This window comes from Pelmatolapia mariae, linkage group LG6, assembly GCF_036321145.2.
Source record: "Pelmatolapia mariae isolate MD_Pm_ZW linkage group LG6, Pm_UMD_F_2, whole genome shotgun sequence".
In the NCBI taxonomy this organism is placed as follows: Eukaryota; Metazoa; Chordata; class Actinopteri; order Cichliformes; family Cichlidae; genus Pelmatolapia; species Pelmatolapia mariae.
In genome coordinates, this window is record NC_086232.1 from 24532114 (window position 1) to 24548778 (window position 16665).

The window sequence follows — 16665 nt, forward strand, 5'->3', positions numbered from 1 at the left end:
TGATAATGCAGATACAAGCAGTTTGTGAAGAAGTTGGGAGGAGTGTTGTCAACAGGATAGTAATGTGATATTTATTTATGTATTTGTCATTTAGGTACCAGGGGTCAAAAATGAGTTGTTATTCTGTCCTTGTTGAGGTCAAACAATCCAAAGAAACAGACTAAAGCAGACACATCTGCACAAGAATGTCTAAAAGTGTTTGCAATAACTTTGTGTTGCATCTCTTGGCGAGAGGAAATTATCAGCTAAATGTTGTCCTTCGTGTTGCTTTCATAGCACGCTGCTAACTGTAGGCTAACGCAGTATTTCTTTTTCCAAACTCCACTAGATGGAAGCAAAGATTAGTTCTTCTCATAAGAGCCTGACAGCAATGACAAGGAGGACAGTAGACTTTTTTTTGAAAGATTATGCAACAATTGATTGTTTTTTTATTATTATTGATGTAATTTTTTTTTTAAAAATACTGCAGAAAGAAAATCATTTAGTCAGCTATGAAGGAATTTATTTGGTGTCTGAAAATGGGAAGATAAATAATAATGAACTTCAATTTAAGCCTGCAATAAACGTTATTACTTCCTATTACTAATATATCCTTCCCATTCAAAAAAGATTTAAAGAACAATGTGCTTTTTTGTTGTTGTTTTTGGTTTGTGTTTTTTATTTAGGAACATGAGAGCCAGTCAGCTGCATTAATGCTTTTGCCATCCAGGAACTGTCTACACACTCTGGCCACATGAGGATGATCATTGTCCTTCAGAAGGAACCAGAGGCCCACTGAACGAGCCCAACCTCTGACTGTTGGCCAAAAATGTGAAAGTCTGTATAAGATTTCAAGGATTTCCCTCCCCAGACCTTCACCCTCTGCCAAACCAGTCGTGTTGGATCATGCTGCATGCAGTATTACATTTACTACCGTGTCTCCAGACTCTATGAAGTATGTCACATGAGCTCAGTCTGAACCTGCTGACATCTGTGAAGAGGGCAAGCACAAGAGCTGGACCTGCTTGTTCTGGTGTTCTCTGGTGAATGCTGATTGATCCGCATGGTGCTCTGTTGTGACCACAGTTCCCACTAAAGGACACTGAGCCCTCATGCCAGGCTCAGAACTCAGTTCATACACACACACACACACACACACACACACATGTCTGTGTGTGTGTGTGTGTGTGTGTGTGTGTGTGTGTGTGTGTTTCATATGCTTGTCTACCTGATTTTAATGAGTACTGACTTATAGAAAAAGTGCTGATACATTAATTTATGATTCTATTCTTTGTTTTTACCTCTTGCACTGTTAAGTATCTATGGGACACTTGGTTATGCAAGTTCATTCATTAATTCATTCAGTCAGTAACTGAATCATCTCTAATTTGACCTAATCTGCCCTCTAGAGCCTCTTTTCTGAATTGAAACATTTAAATAAAATAAACCAGGTTCATTCAGTTGCCTGCCCTCTACAGTCAACAAACTGCTAATCATAAACAGGTGAGGGAAAATGACTGTCTGTGATACGGATAAGATACAATGTTAAGTTTAGAAACTGCATTTTATATATATATATATAAAAAAGGACAATAAGAAGGGGACAGTATTCACACACACACCAAATAAGATTTAAACCACCACAAACTAAGTAACAATCATTTTTAATAACACAATATCAAAGGTTTATTTTTAATTGTGTCATTGAGCAAAGTGTAAATTAGCAATAAGGTAGAGTGCGTCATCCTTTATTGTGAAAAGGTATCACTAAGGTCAGATAGTGTGTTAAAAGTCTTTGTGAGGAGGTAAATGTTCACCTTTTCTCTTCAAGTATGGAGAACTTGTAAACCAATGTCAGTTTCATGTGGCTTTAACAGCATTAACTTACATGATCTACCAGTGATAGTGTCTATAAGGACAGATGTGATTCATCATAGGCTGTGTCATCGACATTTACACTGTTTCAAAAGTATTTCAGGTTTTCCACTTGGTGCTCCCTCCCACATCGTAGCCAACTCTGGAAAATAGCATCCTCTGTTTGCTTAAAATGTAAGGCAAGAAATGTAATGCCTATAGCTGGATGTTTGGCTGTTAGCTCATCAATAATAGAGTCCATGCATGTTCAAGGCAAGGCCTAGATTGTCTTACCGCTCCACTGCTCTGTGACACATGCAAACAGATCTTACATAAACTAACCGAGAGGCTTTCCGTGCACACGTGTGGTTAAATGGATGATTTGTGTGCAGTGACCTCGTCTTCTTTACGTCAAAACAAAACAAAAACCCCAGACAAACACTCACATACATGCACACAAACACACACACACAATACTGACATGAAACACGGTTTTCTTGCAGACAAAATAGTCTTCATTTGTCTCACGTTGCATTAAAGTCGAACAGAGGTGTAACAAGACTGGAGGTTTAGTGTTGATGAAAAGAAGAAGAAGCTATCAAGACGCCTTGGCAATGATGAGAATGCTCATGAGGAAGACCATGACAAAAAAGATCCACATGAAAAACCGATCCATCACCTTGGCAACCTTCTTCCACTCTGCTACCTTGATGCACGTGGCTCTCTGCTCACGGAAACAGTTTGCAATGTACTCGATGTTCTTAACCACCTGAAGAAAGGACAGATGGACACTTAAAGGTTATTTATATAACATCCAGAAAGCCATTGCTGCTAATGACACTTGTGGCCATTAGACAAACTGCAGTCTATAAGTTTCTAGAATTTACATGACAGCAAGAGGTTCATACGAGACCGTTCACCACTGTTATGTTGCGATGTTGCATTTGCTGTATGTCCTTTATGCTTTAACACAAGCAAGTCTCAGCCATCTTGAAATGCTTTCAGACACTTAGTTTGAAACATCGTCTAAATTTAATTTAATTACAAAGGACACCAGGACATGAGAATACATCACCAGTGAAATCTAATAAAAACACTTTTACAAATTGCTGGCTTGCCCCCAAATAAAGTTTTTAAAAAGATTTTTCCCTGGAAGTTTTACTACTATCAGTGCTGTCATGTGAGTCCAATGTCTCCTCCTTATAATCTTCCTCATTTTTCCTCCTTTTCTGTGGGAAACAGTTTCTTGCTTTGTACCTTTGCTTTTATTTATTCTTGGATAAACACACAGTCGGACTCAACACTTAAGTTGCACCATGGCTTACGTTGGCTGATGAAGCATTTTGGTGTGCATATGCATAAAAAAAAGGTTTGCAAGCTATTTATAACTTTGCTGATGAATTAATTTACTGATTAAGCCATTTAAAACGATCCAGATTACCACCCATGGTAGCCCTGAGAGTCTGAATAAATTAGCTTATTCGCACTACATTCAATAGTTAGGCAGGCTAAAATTACCTAACATTAGCAAGAAGAAAGCTTGGGGTCGGCTTTTTCTCTTGAGGTTGTCCTATTTGGTTTTCTTCTGCCTCATGTTAGCCAGTGTTAGCAACAATTCCAAGTGTTAAAGTGGACTGGAACTATCCGGTTATGATGTTCCAGCATTTCCCAGGATGCAGCCTAACTGCTCATCTGCTTGTTACCAGTTGAAGTTCAGGGTCTTGCTGCTGGGGTCAGCATTCACTCAGCTTTCACTCTGGATTCTTGACTAGCTTAGCATTAGCATGCCCTCTTGGCAGATGCTTTCAAAAAGCCAAAGTTGTGCTAGCAGCATAATGTGTTTGTTTCTGTCCTGGATGCAGTTTTCCACTTTAAATAAAATAAAAATAAATAATTATCCATATCTACGCTCTAGACTGTCGCTATTTTCCTCCTCTGAAACGCAAACTGAAATCAGTTGATTGTAGTACGAGTGCAAGAACCAACAACGGGATCGATAGGTAGACATGCTAACAATTTTAAGAATTTGGACTACTTCTACAGGAACCGGTTCCCTAATGCTGTAGTCTGGTGCTGCTTCCTCCTGATAACATGGAGATGCTTGCTTAATATAAAGAAAATAATATCATTCCAATTCCCACTGACACCCTCAACATATTATTTTTTTTCTTTCTCAGCACTGTGTTTCTAAATCCCGCACGATTTTTTTAAAAATCAGATATTGGATCAATGCGTCATACATGAAAATACTGGGAAGTTTAGTACAGATTAATACTGGATAAACTGGTTAGTTTGCAGTACTGTAGTGAAGTTTACAGTGATGCAATATGTTGGACTGGTGCAGGGTAGTCTGTGGCGTTCATTGTCAGTGTAGGGTTACATCAAGACATCAATTTATATTTAAGCTGATCAGCTTACATATTGTTCAGTTCAGTTAAATCCCAAAAGATCAGTAAGCTTCAGATCAGCAGGAACAGAGTGTTAATGGTCTATATGCAAAGAAAACCAATCTACTGGAACTCACAATACAAGCTTTTATAGATCATTCAGAAGTAGCTTGAAATTTCCAGGTATTTACCCCCAAATTTTTAGATAATATCTAAAAAAAAATTTGACTTATCTAAATCTTTCTGGCATTTTCTTTCCAGTGGCAGAAATAAGCTTCTAAAGTTTTGTGTGTCTATTTCTAGGTGGTTTTCCTAGGTTGCACAACTACACCAGATATTAGGGTTTCCCCTATCTGACAAAACACAGTTTAACCCCTGGCCAACACAAATGGATTTCTGACTTGCCAACATAGCAGCTAGCTCACTAATCTTAGTTTGTTTCCTGGCTAACATTTTGAAAGAAAAATACTCATTAAATGATCACTCATTGGTTTCTGTCCTTATCTGGAGTTTCTTTTAGAGTTTATGCTGTGATGAAACAAACTGTTTTGTGGTTTGTACATTTCCTTGTTCCTTGCCAGCTATTGTTCCGTAATGGCAAAGGGGCAGAAGAGAGACACTGAGGGAGGGATCATTAAAATGAAAATAACTCCATATTGATTTCCTCTGAAAACCCTTCCCCAGTCACCAAGTTCACAGGGTGTAAGGGGCAACCCAAACACATAGAGAAGATGTCATTTTACCAATCACACACTGGCAATAAAAAATATTAAACATATAAAAGTCCTACATATCGCTTCTAAATGAATATTAGTTGCGTTTAAAAGTAGTAAAGGATGAAACAGCATGAAGTGTCACCTGTTTATGTTGGATACAGGGGCAGCAGCAGGGACAGGCAGGTACTTGAATCTTCTCTGAGGAATAGAGGATCTGCTCCTTAAACCCCCCATTCAGGTGTTGGAGGTGCAGTGGATGCCGAGGAGCCTGGTAATCTAGTTCATCCCTCCTGATGTGGTGGTAACGCTGAGTGGGCTCATGCTTTGCGTCACCCCTCTCCAGCCTGGAAGCGTGGTTGTTATGGTTGTTGTAATGGTGATGCCTGCTGTTGGTGTTGCCGTTTGCTTGTCTTTTGTGATGGTTTTTGTGATGATGTACGCCATTCCCATTGCTGTATTTGTATGGATCACTGTCAGTATAGTAGAAGCCATCATGGAAGCGGTCGTCATGGTAGCAGCTCTTATCACCCATTGGTTCCTCTGGGTAGAGCGGTGTCCTCTCGCTTTCTGGCGTGGTGCAGTTCTCCCCGACTTCATAGACAAAGAAGATTTTGGACATGTAGTCAATGATGAGCACCTTAGCCCAGTAAGGGACTGGTTTGGCTTCAGCACCGCAGAAATGAATGTTCATGATGAAGATGGTGAGAGAAGTGGAGGCTGTGATCATAGTCATGGTGGCAATGTAGTACTTCCCTAACAAGGAAGATAGAAGAAATTACAGATTTATAAATAGAGTCAGACACAATCTATCTATTAAAAAGTCTGTAAAAATAATAAATACATAGGGTCAAGTGTATGGGTAGCTTAAAAGTAGGTAATAGTGGTTTATTTATCTTGAGATACCATGCAAAATTTTAATATATAATCACAACACTAAGTAACCAGTGGGGCCCCGATTTATGTGTAAAATCGGTCAAAATTTTGACCTTGTGCTTCATATTTTTGAATGAATTTTTATGCATTTTTATTATGCCTGTTTTTATTATGAATTTCTACAGTTTCCATACTTCCATAAATAATTCAGACCTATGTAGGGCATGCTTTCTGCAGGAGGCATGCTCTCAGCCACCAACAACTGGAACACAGTGAGCGCCAGCAGAACCGTCACCCCCAAGGAAACTTTCTCCCCCGAGTCGGCTGGAAGGTAGAAGCCCAGCGGGGCCAGGAAGGAGATAAGGAAGCAGGGGAGGAGCAAGTTGAAGATGTAGAAGGAGGAGCGCCTCTTCAGGAGCAGGGTGTAGGTGATTTCAGTGTAAGGATCGGAACAGCAGCCATACATCATGACGTTTCTAACCGCTGGCATGCCGTGACACTCCCACTCCACGTTCTCCACAAAGTCAGACAGGTCCCCGCTGTCCATGCCCAAACTGATGTCCACCTGTGTGGAGAGCATACAACAGCACGATGAAAAGATGTCAGTGAAATATGTACAAACAAGTAGAACTATGATGATGAAATCATGGTAAAACCAAAAAAATTAACATTTAAATCACAAAAAAAACCACCCACCACAATAACTTAAACCCAGTGTGGCAAATTAGAAAATCACTCCACCCTGGAAAACAACAGTTCAAAGAAAAGCCCAAAATTACCACAATGAGTGTATTTAAACTTCTACCACAACTGTATGGAGAAATTAGCTCCTTAAACATCTACTTTAGCACATTTTGCTTGTGTTCATCTGTTCACTCAGTAGTGTCCATGAGTGTTTCCATACTTTCTATCACTGAGTTCAGCAGTGAGAACATACTGATAAATATTTAAGACGCTATGTGTTTGTCAGCCATATATCTGTCGCCTTCTTGCTCTGCATGCTCCCTGTGTGCAGACACACCTGGTTTCCATTGTAGGTCCAGGAGCCAAATGTGAGATTGCATTGCTGCCAGTCAAAGGGGAAGTAGGAGACGTCCACCACACACGTGCTCTTTGTGATGGCCGGAGAGTCCCAGATGATCTCTCCGTTGTAACGCAGCTTCACGTTAGTGTTGGATGGGCCTGACGACTCCTCATCTGCTCTACGTGGACAAAAAACAAAGAATGGGTGAGCTCGATCAGATGCACCTTTTCCATTTGATTAACTATAAAAATATGATTCCTCATCTTCTTTCTGTTCCTCTCTCTTTGTTTGTTACTGACTTGTTATAGAGGACAATGTCGGGCTTCCAAACCAGGTCACTGGGGATGTTGATCATTTCTAGGTCATCATATTCCTCCTTGTCCCACTTCAGGTAGGCATCATGCCAGACCTGCCTGATCCACAGGTATGTGGTTAACACCTGATTCCTCTCATCCTAAACACACACGAACATAGACACAGTGACAGTCCCTAGATTTATGGCTCCCACAAACGGAGTACATTTGAAGACTCCTACTTTATACTACATTATCCTGAGTGTGGTCCTCACAGCAGGAGTAAAAAACGGTCTGTGAAAACAGCCTCTTTGTCAGATCTGAGAAAAAGCCTACAAAGGTTAAATGATCTGGGTTTCCCAGCTAGTCCTTTTAGAAATGTAAATTTGTTACTGAATGCTTGAGTTTCAAACTGGAGGCGTGGAGTTTCATAACAGCCAGTGAGGGTCTAATACACCAGGCTGCAGGGTGGTATAAAGGGGACTAAGCGTGGGAACCATGGGGTTTGGTGAGTGCTTGGCATTTGGAAATCGCAAATTCTTCAAATTAGCATACATATGATTATATCTTTATTCAGTTGCAACATTGCTTATCTTCATTATGACAACCGCAGAGCAACCTCAGCACTAAAACATACACGACTGAGTGTCAAAAAGATGGAGCGGTTGAGTATTTTTAATCGCATTAGTCTGCGCAGGCATGCCTAATAAAGTGGAGGCTGAGTGTATGTGTATGTGAGTTATTGCCACTGTACAATAAATCATCTGAAACATGTTAGAGGAAAATGTGACTGTCAGCTGCTTCTTAAATTTCTTATCTTTACAGCTCAGATTGTCATCAGATCGATGTAAAATGTTACCGCATAATACCGCATTATTTGTTTTTTATTACACACCATCTTAACCCTTAACACCTACTGAAGCATATTAAATATATGGATTTTTTCTGGGGTTTTAGGACTTTGCATCATCAGTGGGATTTTTTACTCCTCTGAAAATCCAAAATAAATTGCATAATACATCTTTAAGCAATACATTTGAGGGGGAAAAGCCAGATGTAGAAAATATGACACAAATTAAAACTCATATATTAAATTTTTTATTGGAATTGCCTGCAATGGTTTCATGGTTCAGGCTTTAAAGGGTTAAAGTGCAACCTCGGCGTAATGCCGCTCTGAATTTTATTGCACAAACTGTGCATGTCACTGTTAAAATGTTGAACCGTTGTGGCCAAGCAGTGATCAAATCCACACAGTGTTTCTTTTAATATAGCAGTCATCTCACAGTTTGAAAAGGGAACAAATACACCTAGCTATTGTAAAATGTAATTAAATAAAAAACTACAAAATACCTTAATTTTTTTCTCCTCATTATATATTCTCCTGCAGGCTTTTAAAGAAAGGGTGGCTTGGATTTGGACATACGCGTCCCAGACTCGTATTGAAAAGTTTAAGTAACATAAGGGGGCGTCCACAAACGTTTATTGTGTGTGCGGTTAAAGGCTGATAAAGCATATTTGAGCTTCCTCTCTACTCACCATATCTTTGATCTGTGACAGAGTGATCTGCAGGGAGACATTGAGGGCTTTGTCTGTGTCCTCTACGGGTCTCAGAGCATTGGAGTAGTTCTCCATCAGGTCGTTTAGAAGTTTATGGGCATAATGTCCCTGAGCACAATGGGACACTGAGGAGCAACACACAGAAAGAGAATGGAAGGCTGCACAAAACAGAGAGAAGGAAACTGTATAGATGATGAAGAGTAACAAATCTAACTTGGCTTATTAAAGCAAACTCACGCCTCAGCTGTGCAACAGTTAGTGACAGCTGCGGCATCAAAATGAGCCATCATGAAGAACTGACCTCGCACCAAAAGGCCGATCCAAACCATCAGCGATGCCTTCCTCATTCTTAACCGGTCACAGGCCCAAGGATCAATTATTCAGCAAAGCAGTCGCCGGGACAGCCTGTGTCCTAATCCAGCCTCACTCGATTCTGATCTCCATTCTCCCTCGCTGAAGCCGAGCCAGCCGAGACCACAGAAAATTCTCGAAATCTTACATCCTGTCAGAAGCTCTCAATGCTTCGCTAGTTGTTAGTCGCAGTTCGTCTCTGTCACTGTCTCTCTCTGTGTGTAATCGCTACTGGAACAGGACCTGGAGCTATTGCACACACATACACGCACACACAATCACACATGCATGCACACACAACCACACAAACACTCAAACACAGGTACAGGTGCAGTATCACATAGCACACATGCACTGGGTGAAATGCGATGCCTGCAGCCCCATCCACTTCTGTACATGACCACAACCAGCTGTATGACACACACACACTCATGCACACACACACACACACACACACACACACACACTGAACCCTACTGTGTTACACAGCTAATGACAAATGTCAGTCACACACATTCAGTGCATCTCAGTGACACTTTCTTACCCATGTTCATGTCATTTAACAGGAACACTGAGGATGTGAAACAAGTCATACATTTCACATGACAATGAATTTTACACAGATCCGGGTCTCACTGTGTAAACAGGAATTTACTAACATGGCAACAGATCAGCCACTGAGAGCAGATTTCATCTTCAGCTGTTGAGGAATCTACACCTAATAGATCGCTGTACCACCCAACAGTCGTGGCATCTTTAACACTTATACTAAAGTACTGCTTCCATGTTTGCTTGAATCTGACTGACTGATTCTGTTCTCAGATCTTCTTGTTTTGTGTACTTATACAATATATAAATACAAAATACGAACCGAGTTTATTTAAAACATAGTCCAAAAAGTGAAATTATGATCATGTATTCAGAAATACAACTTAAAATAAATACAGTAAGAAAAAAGGAAAAGAAAGGTAGTAAACAAGCATATTTATTGGAAGAAAATGTAAAAACAAAACAAAAAAACTGTAAAATCATCTTACAGTCTGCATCTGTGAAACAGAAAACAAAATCCTCCGCATCAGTAAAAAGATGCTTAAAAAGTGATTATTGTCTAAGGAAATGAAACATGAAGCTAACTTTCATTTATCGCAAAGCGTAAAGATGCTAAAGTTGGCAGAGAGCTGTAGGTTATGTAAATGTGAAGCAGGGCAGATTTTAAAGAGAACAAGAAAAGCCAATCAGCTTTATTCACAAAAGTCTAAAACTTCAGCACTTGTTCAGTAATCCAGAAAATTAGGACAGGTTTCAGAACTCTCTCTAGCTACAGAATGCAAAACCACTTATCTGTTTATTCTGAAATGCATATAAACTTAACTTCAGAAATCAACATAAATCATTTCATTTGAACTTTGTGCTAATTTGTGCACACACAAGATAAACATTATTAATATAATAACAAAAACAGAAGCTCACATTTAAAAGTATTTATTTAATTTGCATCAGTGCACCGGTTACGTCCGGTTAAGTCCAATACTGATTAAAAACGGATCCTTGTGTCCTGGAGTAAACGAATACTTCTCAGTGATGGGAAAGAAGGATTAAGGAACCAAATGTCAGTGAGAAATGTTACTGACACAGTGTTACTGTCTTATTCTGCAGAGAAGTGTGCATGGTGATGTGATGTGTTAATGTGTCACTCAGTTTCTGTGGTACTGAGCTCGTATAGGACAGGTGTTTCCTGTGTGTGCATGCGTACGTGCATGCGTGTGTGTGTGTGTGTGAGGAAGGAACGTGTGAAATGGAAGACTTAGAGTTTGAGAAAGTCAGCTTTTTAAACCATTCCTTATCTTCATTTCAGTGTTTGGTTCACTGTGTGCTGCCGGTACATGCTTGTGTGTGTGTGTGTGTGTGTGAGTGTGTGTGTGTGTGTGTGTGTGTGTGTGTGTGTGTGTGTGTGTGTGTGTGTGTTTGTATGAGAGCAAAAGAGAGAAAAGGGGGAGATAAAGACAAAGACATGGGCACAGAAAACTCAAAGAGCAGTGGTTTGGCGATAACTGAGGAAAATATGTATAACCTGATTATCGCTCTCCCACAATAATGAGCAAATTCTGGTGAACTGAGCTCATTTGCAGTAAGAAAAGCACTTTGATCTGAAATATTCTATCTGGTAATATATAAATGATTTTGTATTGCCAGATCCCATCAAATATATAAACAATTAACAGTTAACTAATAATGTCTAGCGAGAATTGTTTGTGTAGCCAGCGTGTGACTTTACTTTTCGCCCCTGTGGTATAGAGCTCAGATCAGCTAGCCACATTATCGCACTGGAAATGCCCCCTTTTTTCCCAGAAGTGATTTTTGCTCATTGAAAAACAAAGGTTAAAATATTAAGATAGTTCATTTACTTTTAGCTGCGTTTAGTTTTAGGGATGTGTGATGACTTACTGTCATACTGACTGAGGTCACCACAGCCTGAATACCACAGGAAGAAGACTGGAAAGTACTGAGAGGTGGTTTGTTACTTTTGGCCTTTAATTGAATTTTTCAAATTGAAAATTGAAAATCAGATTGTTACGTCATTTAAAAAAAATGCAAAATAAGGACAAATACATTTATTTCTTCTTGTTTTTTAGTAAATCGTGTCTGTTGGAATCAGTTTTTAAATATCCTGCTTTTTTTTTCCTTTCTTTTGTGCAATATTGTTAAAAATGGAAACGAGTGGCTGTTTTTCCTGTAACAGTAGTGCAAGAGCTTTGGAATAAAACCAAAGTTAAATGCACTCATTGTCATTAACGTTATTAGCGACACTTGTGTTTATGAAATGTCCTCCAAGGCATATGAGAAAGAAGCACACCCACCACTCTATGACTATGAAGTGGCTTGGCTGCATACAGTTGTGTACACCACCAGTGTGTGTGTGTGTGTGTGTGTGTGTCAGAGAGGCAGAGAGAGAGACAGAAGCATACAGCGACACAGAAGACAAGGATAAGGTATTGTGGTAGCTGTGGCAGAGAGCACAATGAGAGATGAAAGCTGTGACCACAGCAGGCTGTCAAACACGCTAAACTCTTAAAGTCAAGCATTTCTTATTTGTCACTTATAAAACTGCCGACATGCATCGAAGGCATGTAAAATGTCCTTTTACAATTTACATTTATCGTCAGATACATTTGAACATGTGACGGCATCTTTGGATTATAAATACCCTTCAAAAATATACCAGCAGCAAAGTAGAAATGCTGCTTTTGCTACTAAAAATCAGAAGGAAACTTGATAAGAGAGGGAAAATAAAAAGACTGGCTCAAGAATTTCTAAACTGTTTATGTCCTAATAGCACAGCAAACCTATGAATTATATGTGTAACCTTTGTACGTCTATGAAAATGAACACACAATTTCATGTGCTGAAAAAATTCACAACTTCTTACTGTTGTTTTTTATATGTTTGATTCACACTTAATTACTTAAACATTTCACAAAACACTTGGCAAGAATACACAAAACATACAAACCGATATAGTAACACATCCACATCATATCATATTTATACATTGTATAACATCTTTACAAACGTTGCTTCTATGACAATGCGTGTATCACTCCTATAAAGTCTATTGAGGACCAGTAAGTCAGCTAACGTAAACAATCAATGTTAAGATTATTTGCCTGACAGAACAAACAAGCTTATTTGGCTTCGATTAAAAGATACCAAAATTAAATGAAAGTTTAAACCAGTTTGTACACTTGATTTGTTTTTATTTCAAAGGCAAATACATAATGTAGCAGAAACACATTTAATTCTGACAAACGACTTTTGGCATGGGGCTTTATTTATATTGTTAAATGTTTATTATGTGAATGAACTGAAGTCTAATTTCTCGTGCCCATGTCATATGACACAACTTCAGCACACAAACTGATCTGTAAAACTTAATAACTTTTTTTTGTTAAAGTAAATGAATCAAACTCTCAAATAGAGTCTCAGTGGTTCATTTGTACCCCGGATAACTGGCTTATTGTACCATCGTTGATGGACTTGCAGTTTCATCAATTTTATCTCACGCTCTTGTGTGTTATCTACAGGGAGCTGTATGGTTGTCAGCACAAGTGTAAGTGTGTGCAAAAAAAAACGTGTGTGTGTTCAAGTGTGCGGACAGATGTGTTGAGAGTCGCTGTGTGTGTTTGCACAACTTTGTCTATATTATATACAGACTATATATGTGTGTGCTGGGATGTGGTTAGGTGTTTTTCACCATATCCTTCAAAAGTCTTCATTTGTATCTCTCATCCTCAGCAGCTCTAAACACCATATAGGACAGAGATATGTAGAGAAACAGCGGGAGACAGCATGAGGGGGAAGGAAGAGCTCCTCTGAGCTTCGTCCCTGGTGCTTTGCTTTTCCTGGTTGTCCTTTTTTAGACTTTCATTTAGCTAAAACAATAAAGCTTGGTTTAAACTGAAAGAAAATTGTTTCATACGAACTAATTTTTTCAGCCATATGTGTCGTTCTCTGATGTACGGGTCTCACCCCTCATGTTTAGGACAAGTGATGATGTATTGACGGCATTTAAAATCTAAATGTTCACAGTGTCAATAACTCGTATATCAAAATACTGAAAATTATTCTCTTTGCCTGCTTTTGCAGAGTTACTGTTACAGGCTATATCTTGTGTTTTGACTTGAAATGGAGCTTTAGACGAATAGATTTCTGTTTGTGTTTTGATTTTAATTGATTTTACATACAACACAGTATACATACAATATCAAAATCTTGTAATTCTTTTGACAAGCCTGACATTTTTGGCCTTCGCACTTGACAGTGTGAAGGCCTTACATAAACACCAGAAGGTATTTCTAATCATACCGCTTCTGTGTATAACAGCTTACACTGATACGAGTCCCAAAACCCTCAGGAGCAAGTTTTAGGCTAAATAAATAAATCTAATAACTTGAATAAAGTTTTTATAATATGCATATTATTCATAATTTATTTAATCATACAACAGTAACATTAACATTTTTCTGCACATCACTCTGCATTAGTATATATCATACAGCTACTACAGTTATATAAACCATACATCTCATCCCATACGTTAGATGGCTGAGTATTGGAGGTCTGAGTCCTTAGACGTCTAAAGACTGCAGACGAGCGTTGTATGCAGAACATGACACATTAAGTAAAGCCCTTATATGGAAGCTCATTGGTGTTCAGATCTTTTTCAAATCCGCTTGGTGGGCTTTATGTATTTATTTATTTTTTTGGATCCAGCACTCTACTGAAAGCCAGTATATACAAGTCTTTTTGATTGGTTGATAAAGCTTTCTTCAAACAAAGTGTTTTTAACATCATTATCATTAGTTTGAAGAAATAACCAAACAGTTTATAGTTTGAAACAGCTATTCTCAAAATGTGCTGAAAAAATATAAAACTTCTTACTGTTTTTTATACACTCTGATCCACACTTCCTTTGAGTTTAATTACTTCCATATTTCATATAACACTTGTTAGGGATACACAAAACATGCAAAACAACATAGCAACATAAAACATCGGCCACACGATATACACTATATGTATATAGTGAAGTACAACATGTTTACAAAAGTTCCCATCATATTCTGTGGCACTGCATACAAATTTGTGTTGATTTGCTGTAATCAAAGTGAAAATTATTCACTTTACATGACAAATAATGTGAGGCAAAGATTTAAGTTTATTTGCCTTCTTCTAATGGCAGGCAAATAAACTTAAAATCCAATGCAATTACACCTAAAACACCAAAAATGACTGAATATCTGACACTCAAAGTAACATACACTTCCCAGTGGCTGGCACATTTGTTCAGCCCTCTGCTATGGGTAAAACTGTACAAACACACTGAATGTTCACATCAGTGGAAGTTGTAGTCAGTGTGTTAAAACCTTAGTTGTTCCAGAAATAAAATACACGCACGCACACACACAATAGGGGGGACATCTTTTTTTATATATTTTCTGAGTAGAGGTTTTTTTGGGGGGGGGTTTTAATACACATTGCGTGATTTCAATAAAAATAAAAACTTATTTACTGAGAAAAAATTCTAGATCATCTTTAGATTTTTGTCATTAATTAAAAAGACCTCACATGTAAAAATGCAAATCTAATCTAGAGAACATTACGCAACATGTATGCATTTCTGTTAACTGTTTGTTGACTAATTAACACTTGTTTTCTGGTAATATCTAATCAAATTTAACTATATATACAAGTACGTTCAGCCAACATGGTAAAATATTCTCATTTGGCTCTTTGAGCTGACACGTACATTATCGTTTTCTTGGTATGTTAAATAACTGCTGAGAAACAGCAACACAAGCAAATCATTATTTACTTCATCCCCTTAAATAAAATGTCTCTAGGGTTTTTATAGACGTTATCCTTGATGAATAAAAGCTTTAATTAAGAAAAAGACCTTCACCACAAATGCTTTGTCCCTTTAGACCAAGAATAAACACAATTCTCAAGGACATGTATGGGTAAGTCAAACATATGAATCAGAGTCTGTTAAGTTTTCAGTCAGTGTAATCTCAGTTTAAATACTGATCCAGTTTAGGATGGTCTTGTGGGGAGGTTAGTGAAAAAGAAGTTTATTAAAGAAATCCTAATTTGTGTTCTTGTACCCCTACAACACCAACTGAGTTTGAATAATATGTTTAAAAAGATAATCTGATAAAAGGCTCAGGAGCTCACAAAATCAAGGTGAATGGGTCAAAAGACCTTACACTGGTTCATGCTGAACATGCGTCTTCTGGCCTGTTTCTTGGCCTGGTTAACAACTGTCCGCACAGCGTACTCAAACACCTGCTGCACACCGCGGTTGCTTAAGGAGGAGCACTCCAAATAGCCTTTAGCCCTAACATCTTGAGCCACATGTTTACCCTCGGATGGTGTGATGCATGTGCCCCGGTGCCCACCCATTTCCCTCAAGTCTGTCTGGGTTGCCACAACCAGCACCGGTACCCTGGGCAAGTGTTGTCGAACCTCATTGATCCACTTGTTCTGGACACTGGCGAGAGAGTGGGGGTTAGCCACAGAGAAGCAGATTAGGACGACATCGGCCTGCTGGTATGATCTTGGTCGGATCTGTTTGAAGCTGTCATTGCCAGCCGTGTCCCACAACCCCAGGCTGATCTGGATACCGTCCATGTACACCTCCACCCCTGTGTTGTCAAACACTGTGGGCTTATAGGTGTCGGGGAAAGTTTCTGAGGTGAAGCGGACCAGCAGGGCCGTTTTTCCGACTGCGCTGTCCCCGACTAGGACGCACTTAATCGACATTTCCGGAAAGCCATTCATGATTGCCTCTGATTATTTCCCTCCTTAAGTTGCTTGGCCTAACTTTTTTTTTTGTTTGTTTAGAGGGACGCAAAGTCCGCAAGGCAGACAAAAGCACTGATCAGTCTGTGTGCTGTACTTCCGTATCCAGGCGGTAGTTTTGTGTAGCCCTGCTTGGTGTAAACTTCATTAATAGATGCTCTACTGGTCATTCAGTTTATTGAAGGGACTTACAACGTGTCTCCTCTCACTCACAATAAGTGTGTACAGGCAGCTCTTCTCCAACAGACAGATTTATATATACGCTTCGCATA

General features: G+C 38.9%; 2 protein-coding genes across 2 annotated transcripts; both read right to left on the bottom strand.

The window, feature by feature from the left end:
- Positions 1–1709: 1709 nt before the first annotated feature.
- On the bottom strand, positions 1710–9030 carry chrna9a (cholinergic receptor, nicotinic, alpha 9a). Its single transcript, XM_063475297.1, has 7 exons — positions 8985–9030; positions 8663–8808; positions 7133–7287; positions 6831–7011; positions 6023–6374; positions 5079–5689; positions 1710–2602 (listed from the first exon to the last, which is right to left on the bottom strand). Exons 1-7 carry the CDS (start codon positions 9028–9030, stop codon positions 2432–2434), a joined length of 1662 nt encoding a protein of 553 aa, XP_063331367.1. The 3' UTR covers positions 1710–2431.
- Positions 9031–15652: 6622 nt separating this feature from the next.
- On the bottom strand, positions 15653–16665 carry rhoh (ras homolog family member H). Its single transcript, XM_063475298.1, has one exon. The coding sequence runs from the start codon at positions 16370–16372 to the stop codon at positions 15785–15787; it is 588 nt and encodes a 195-aa protein (XP_063331368.1). The 5' UTR covers positions 16373–16665; the 3' UTR covers positions 15653–15784.

Coding starts and splice junctions, on each gene's coding strand:
- rhoh (XM_063475298.1), bottom strand. CDS start 16,372: ATGAATGGCTTTCCGGAAATGTCGATTAAGTGCGTCCTAGTCGGGGAC.
- chrna9a (XM_063475297.1), bottom strand. CDS start 9,030: ATGAGGAAGGCATCGCTGATGGTTTGGATCGGCCTTTTGGTGCGAG. Junction 5,690..6,022: donor AGAAAGCATGCCCTACATAG/GTCTGAATTATT, acceptor CTTCCTTGTTAG/GGAAGTACTACATTGCCACC. Junction 2,603..5,078: donor CCTGTATCCAACATAAACAG/GTGACACTTCAT, acceptor TCCTTTCTTCAG/GTGGTTAAGAACATCGAGTA.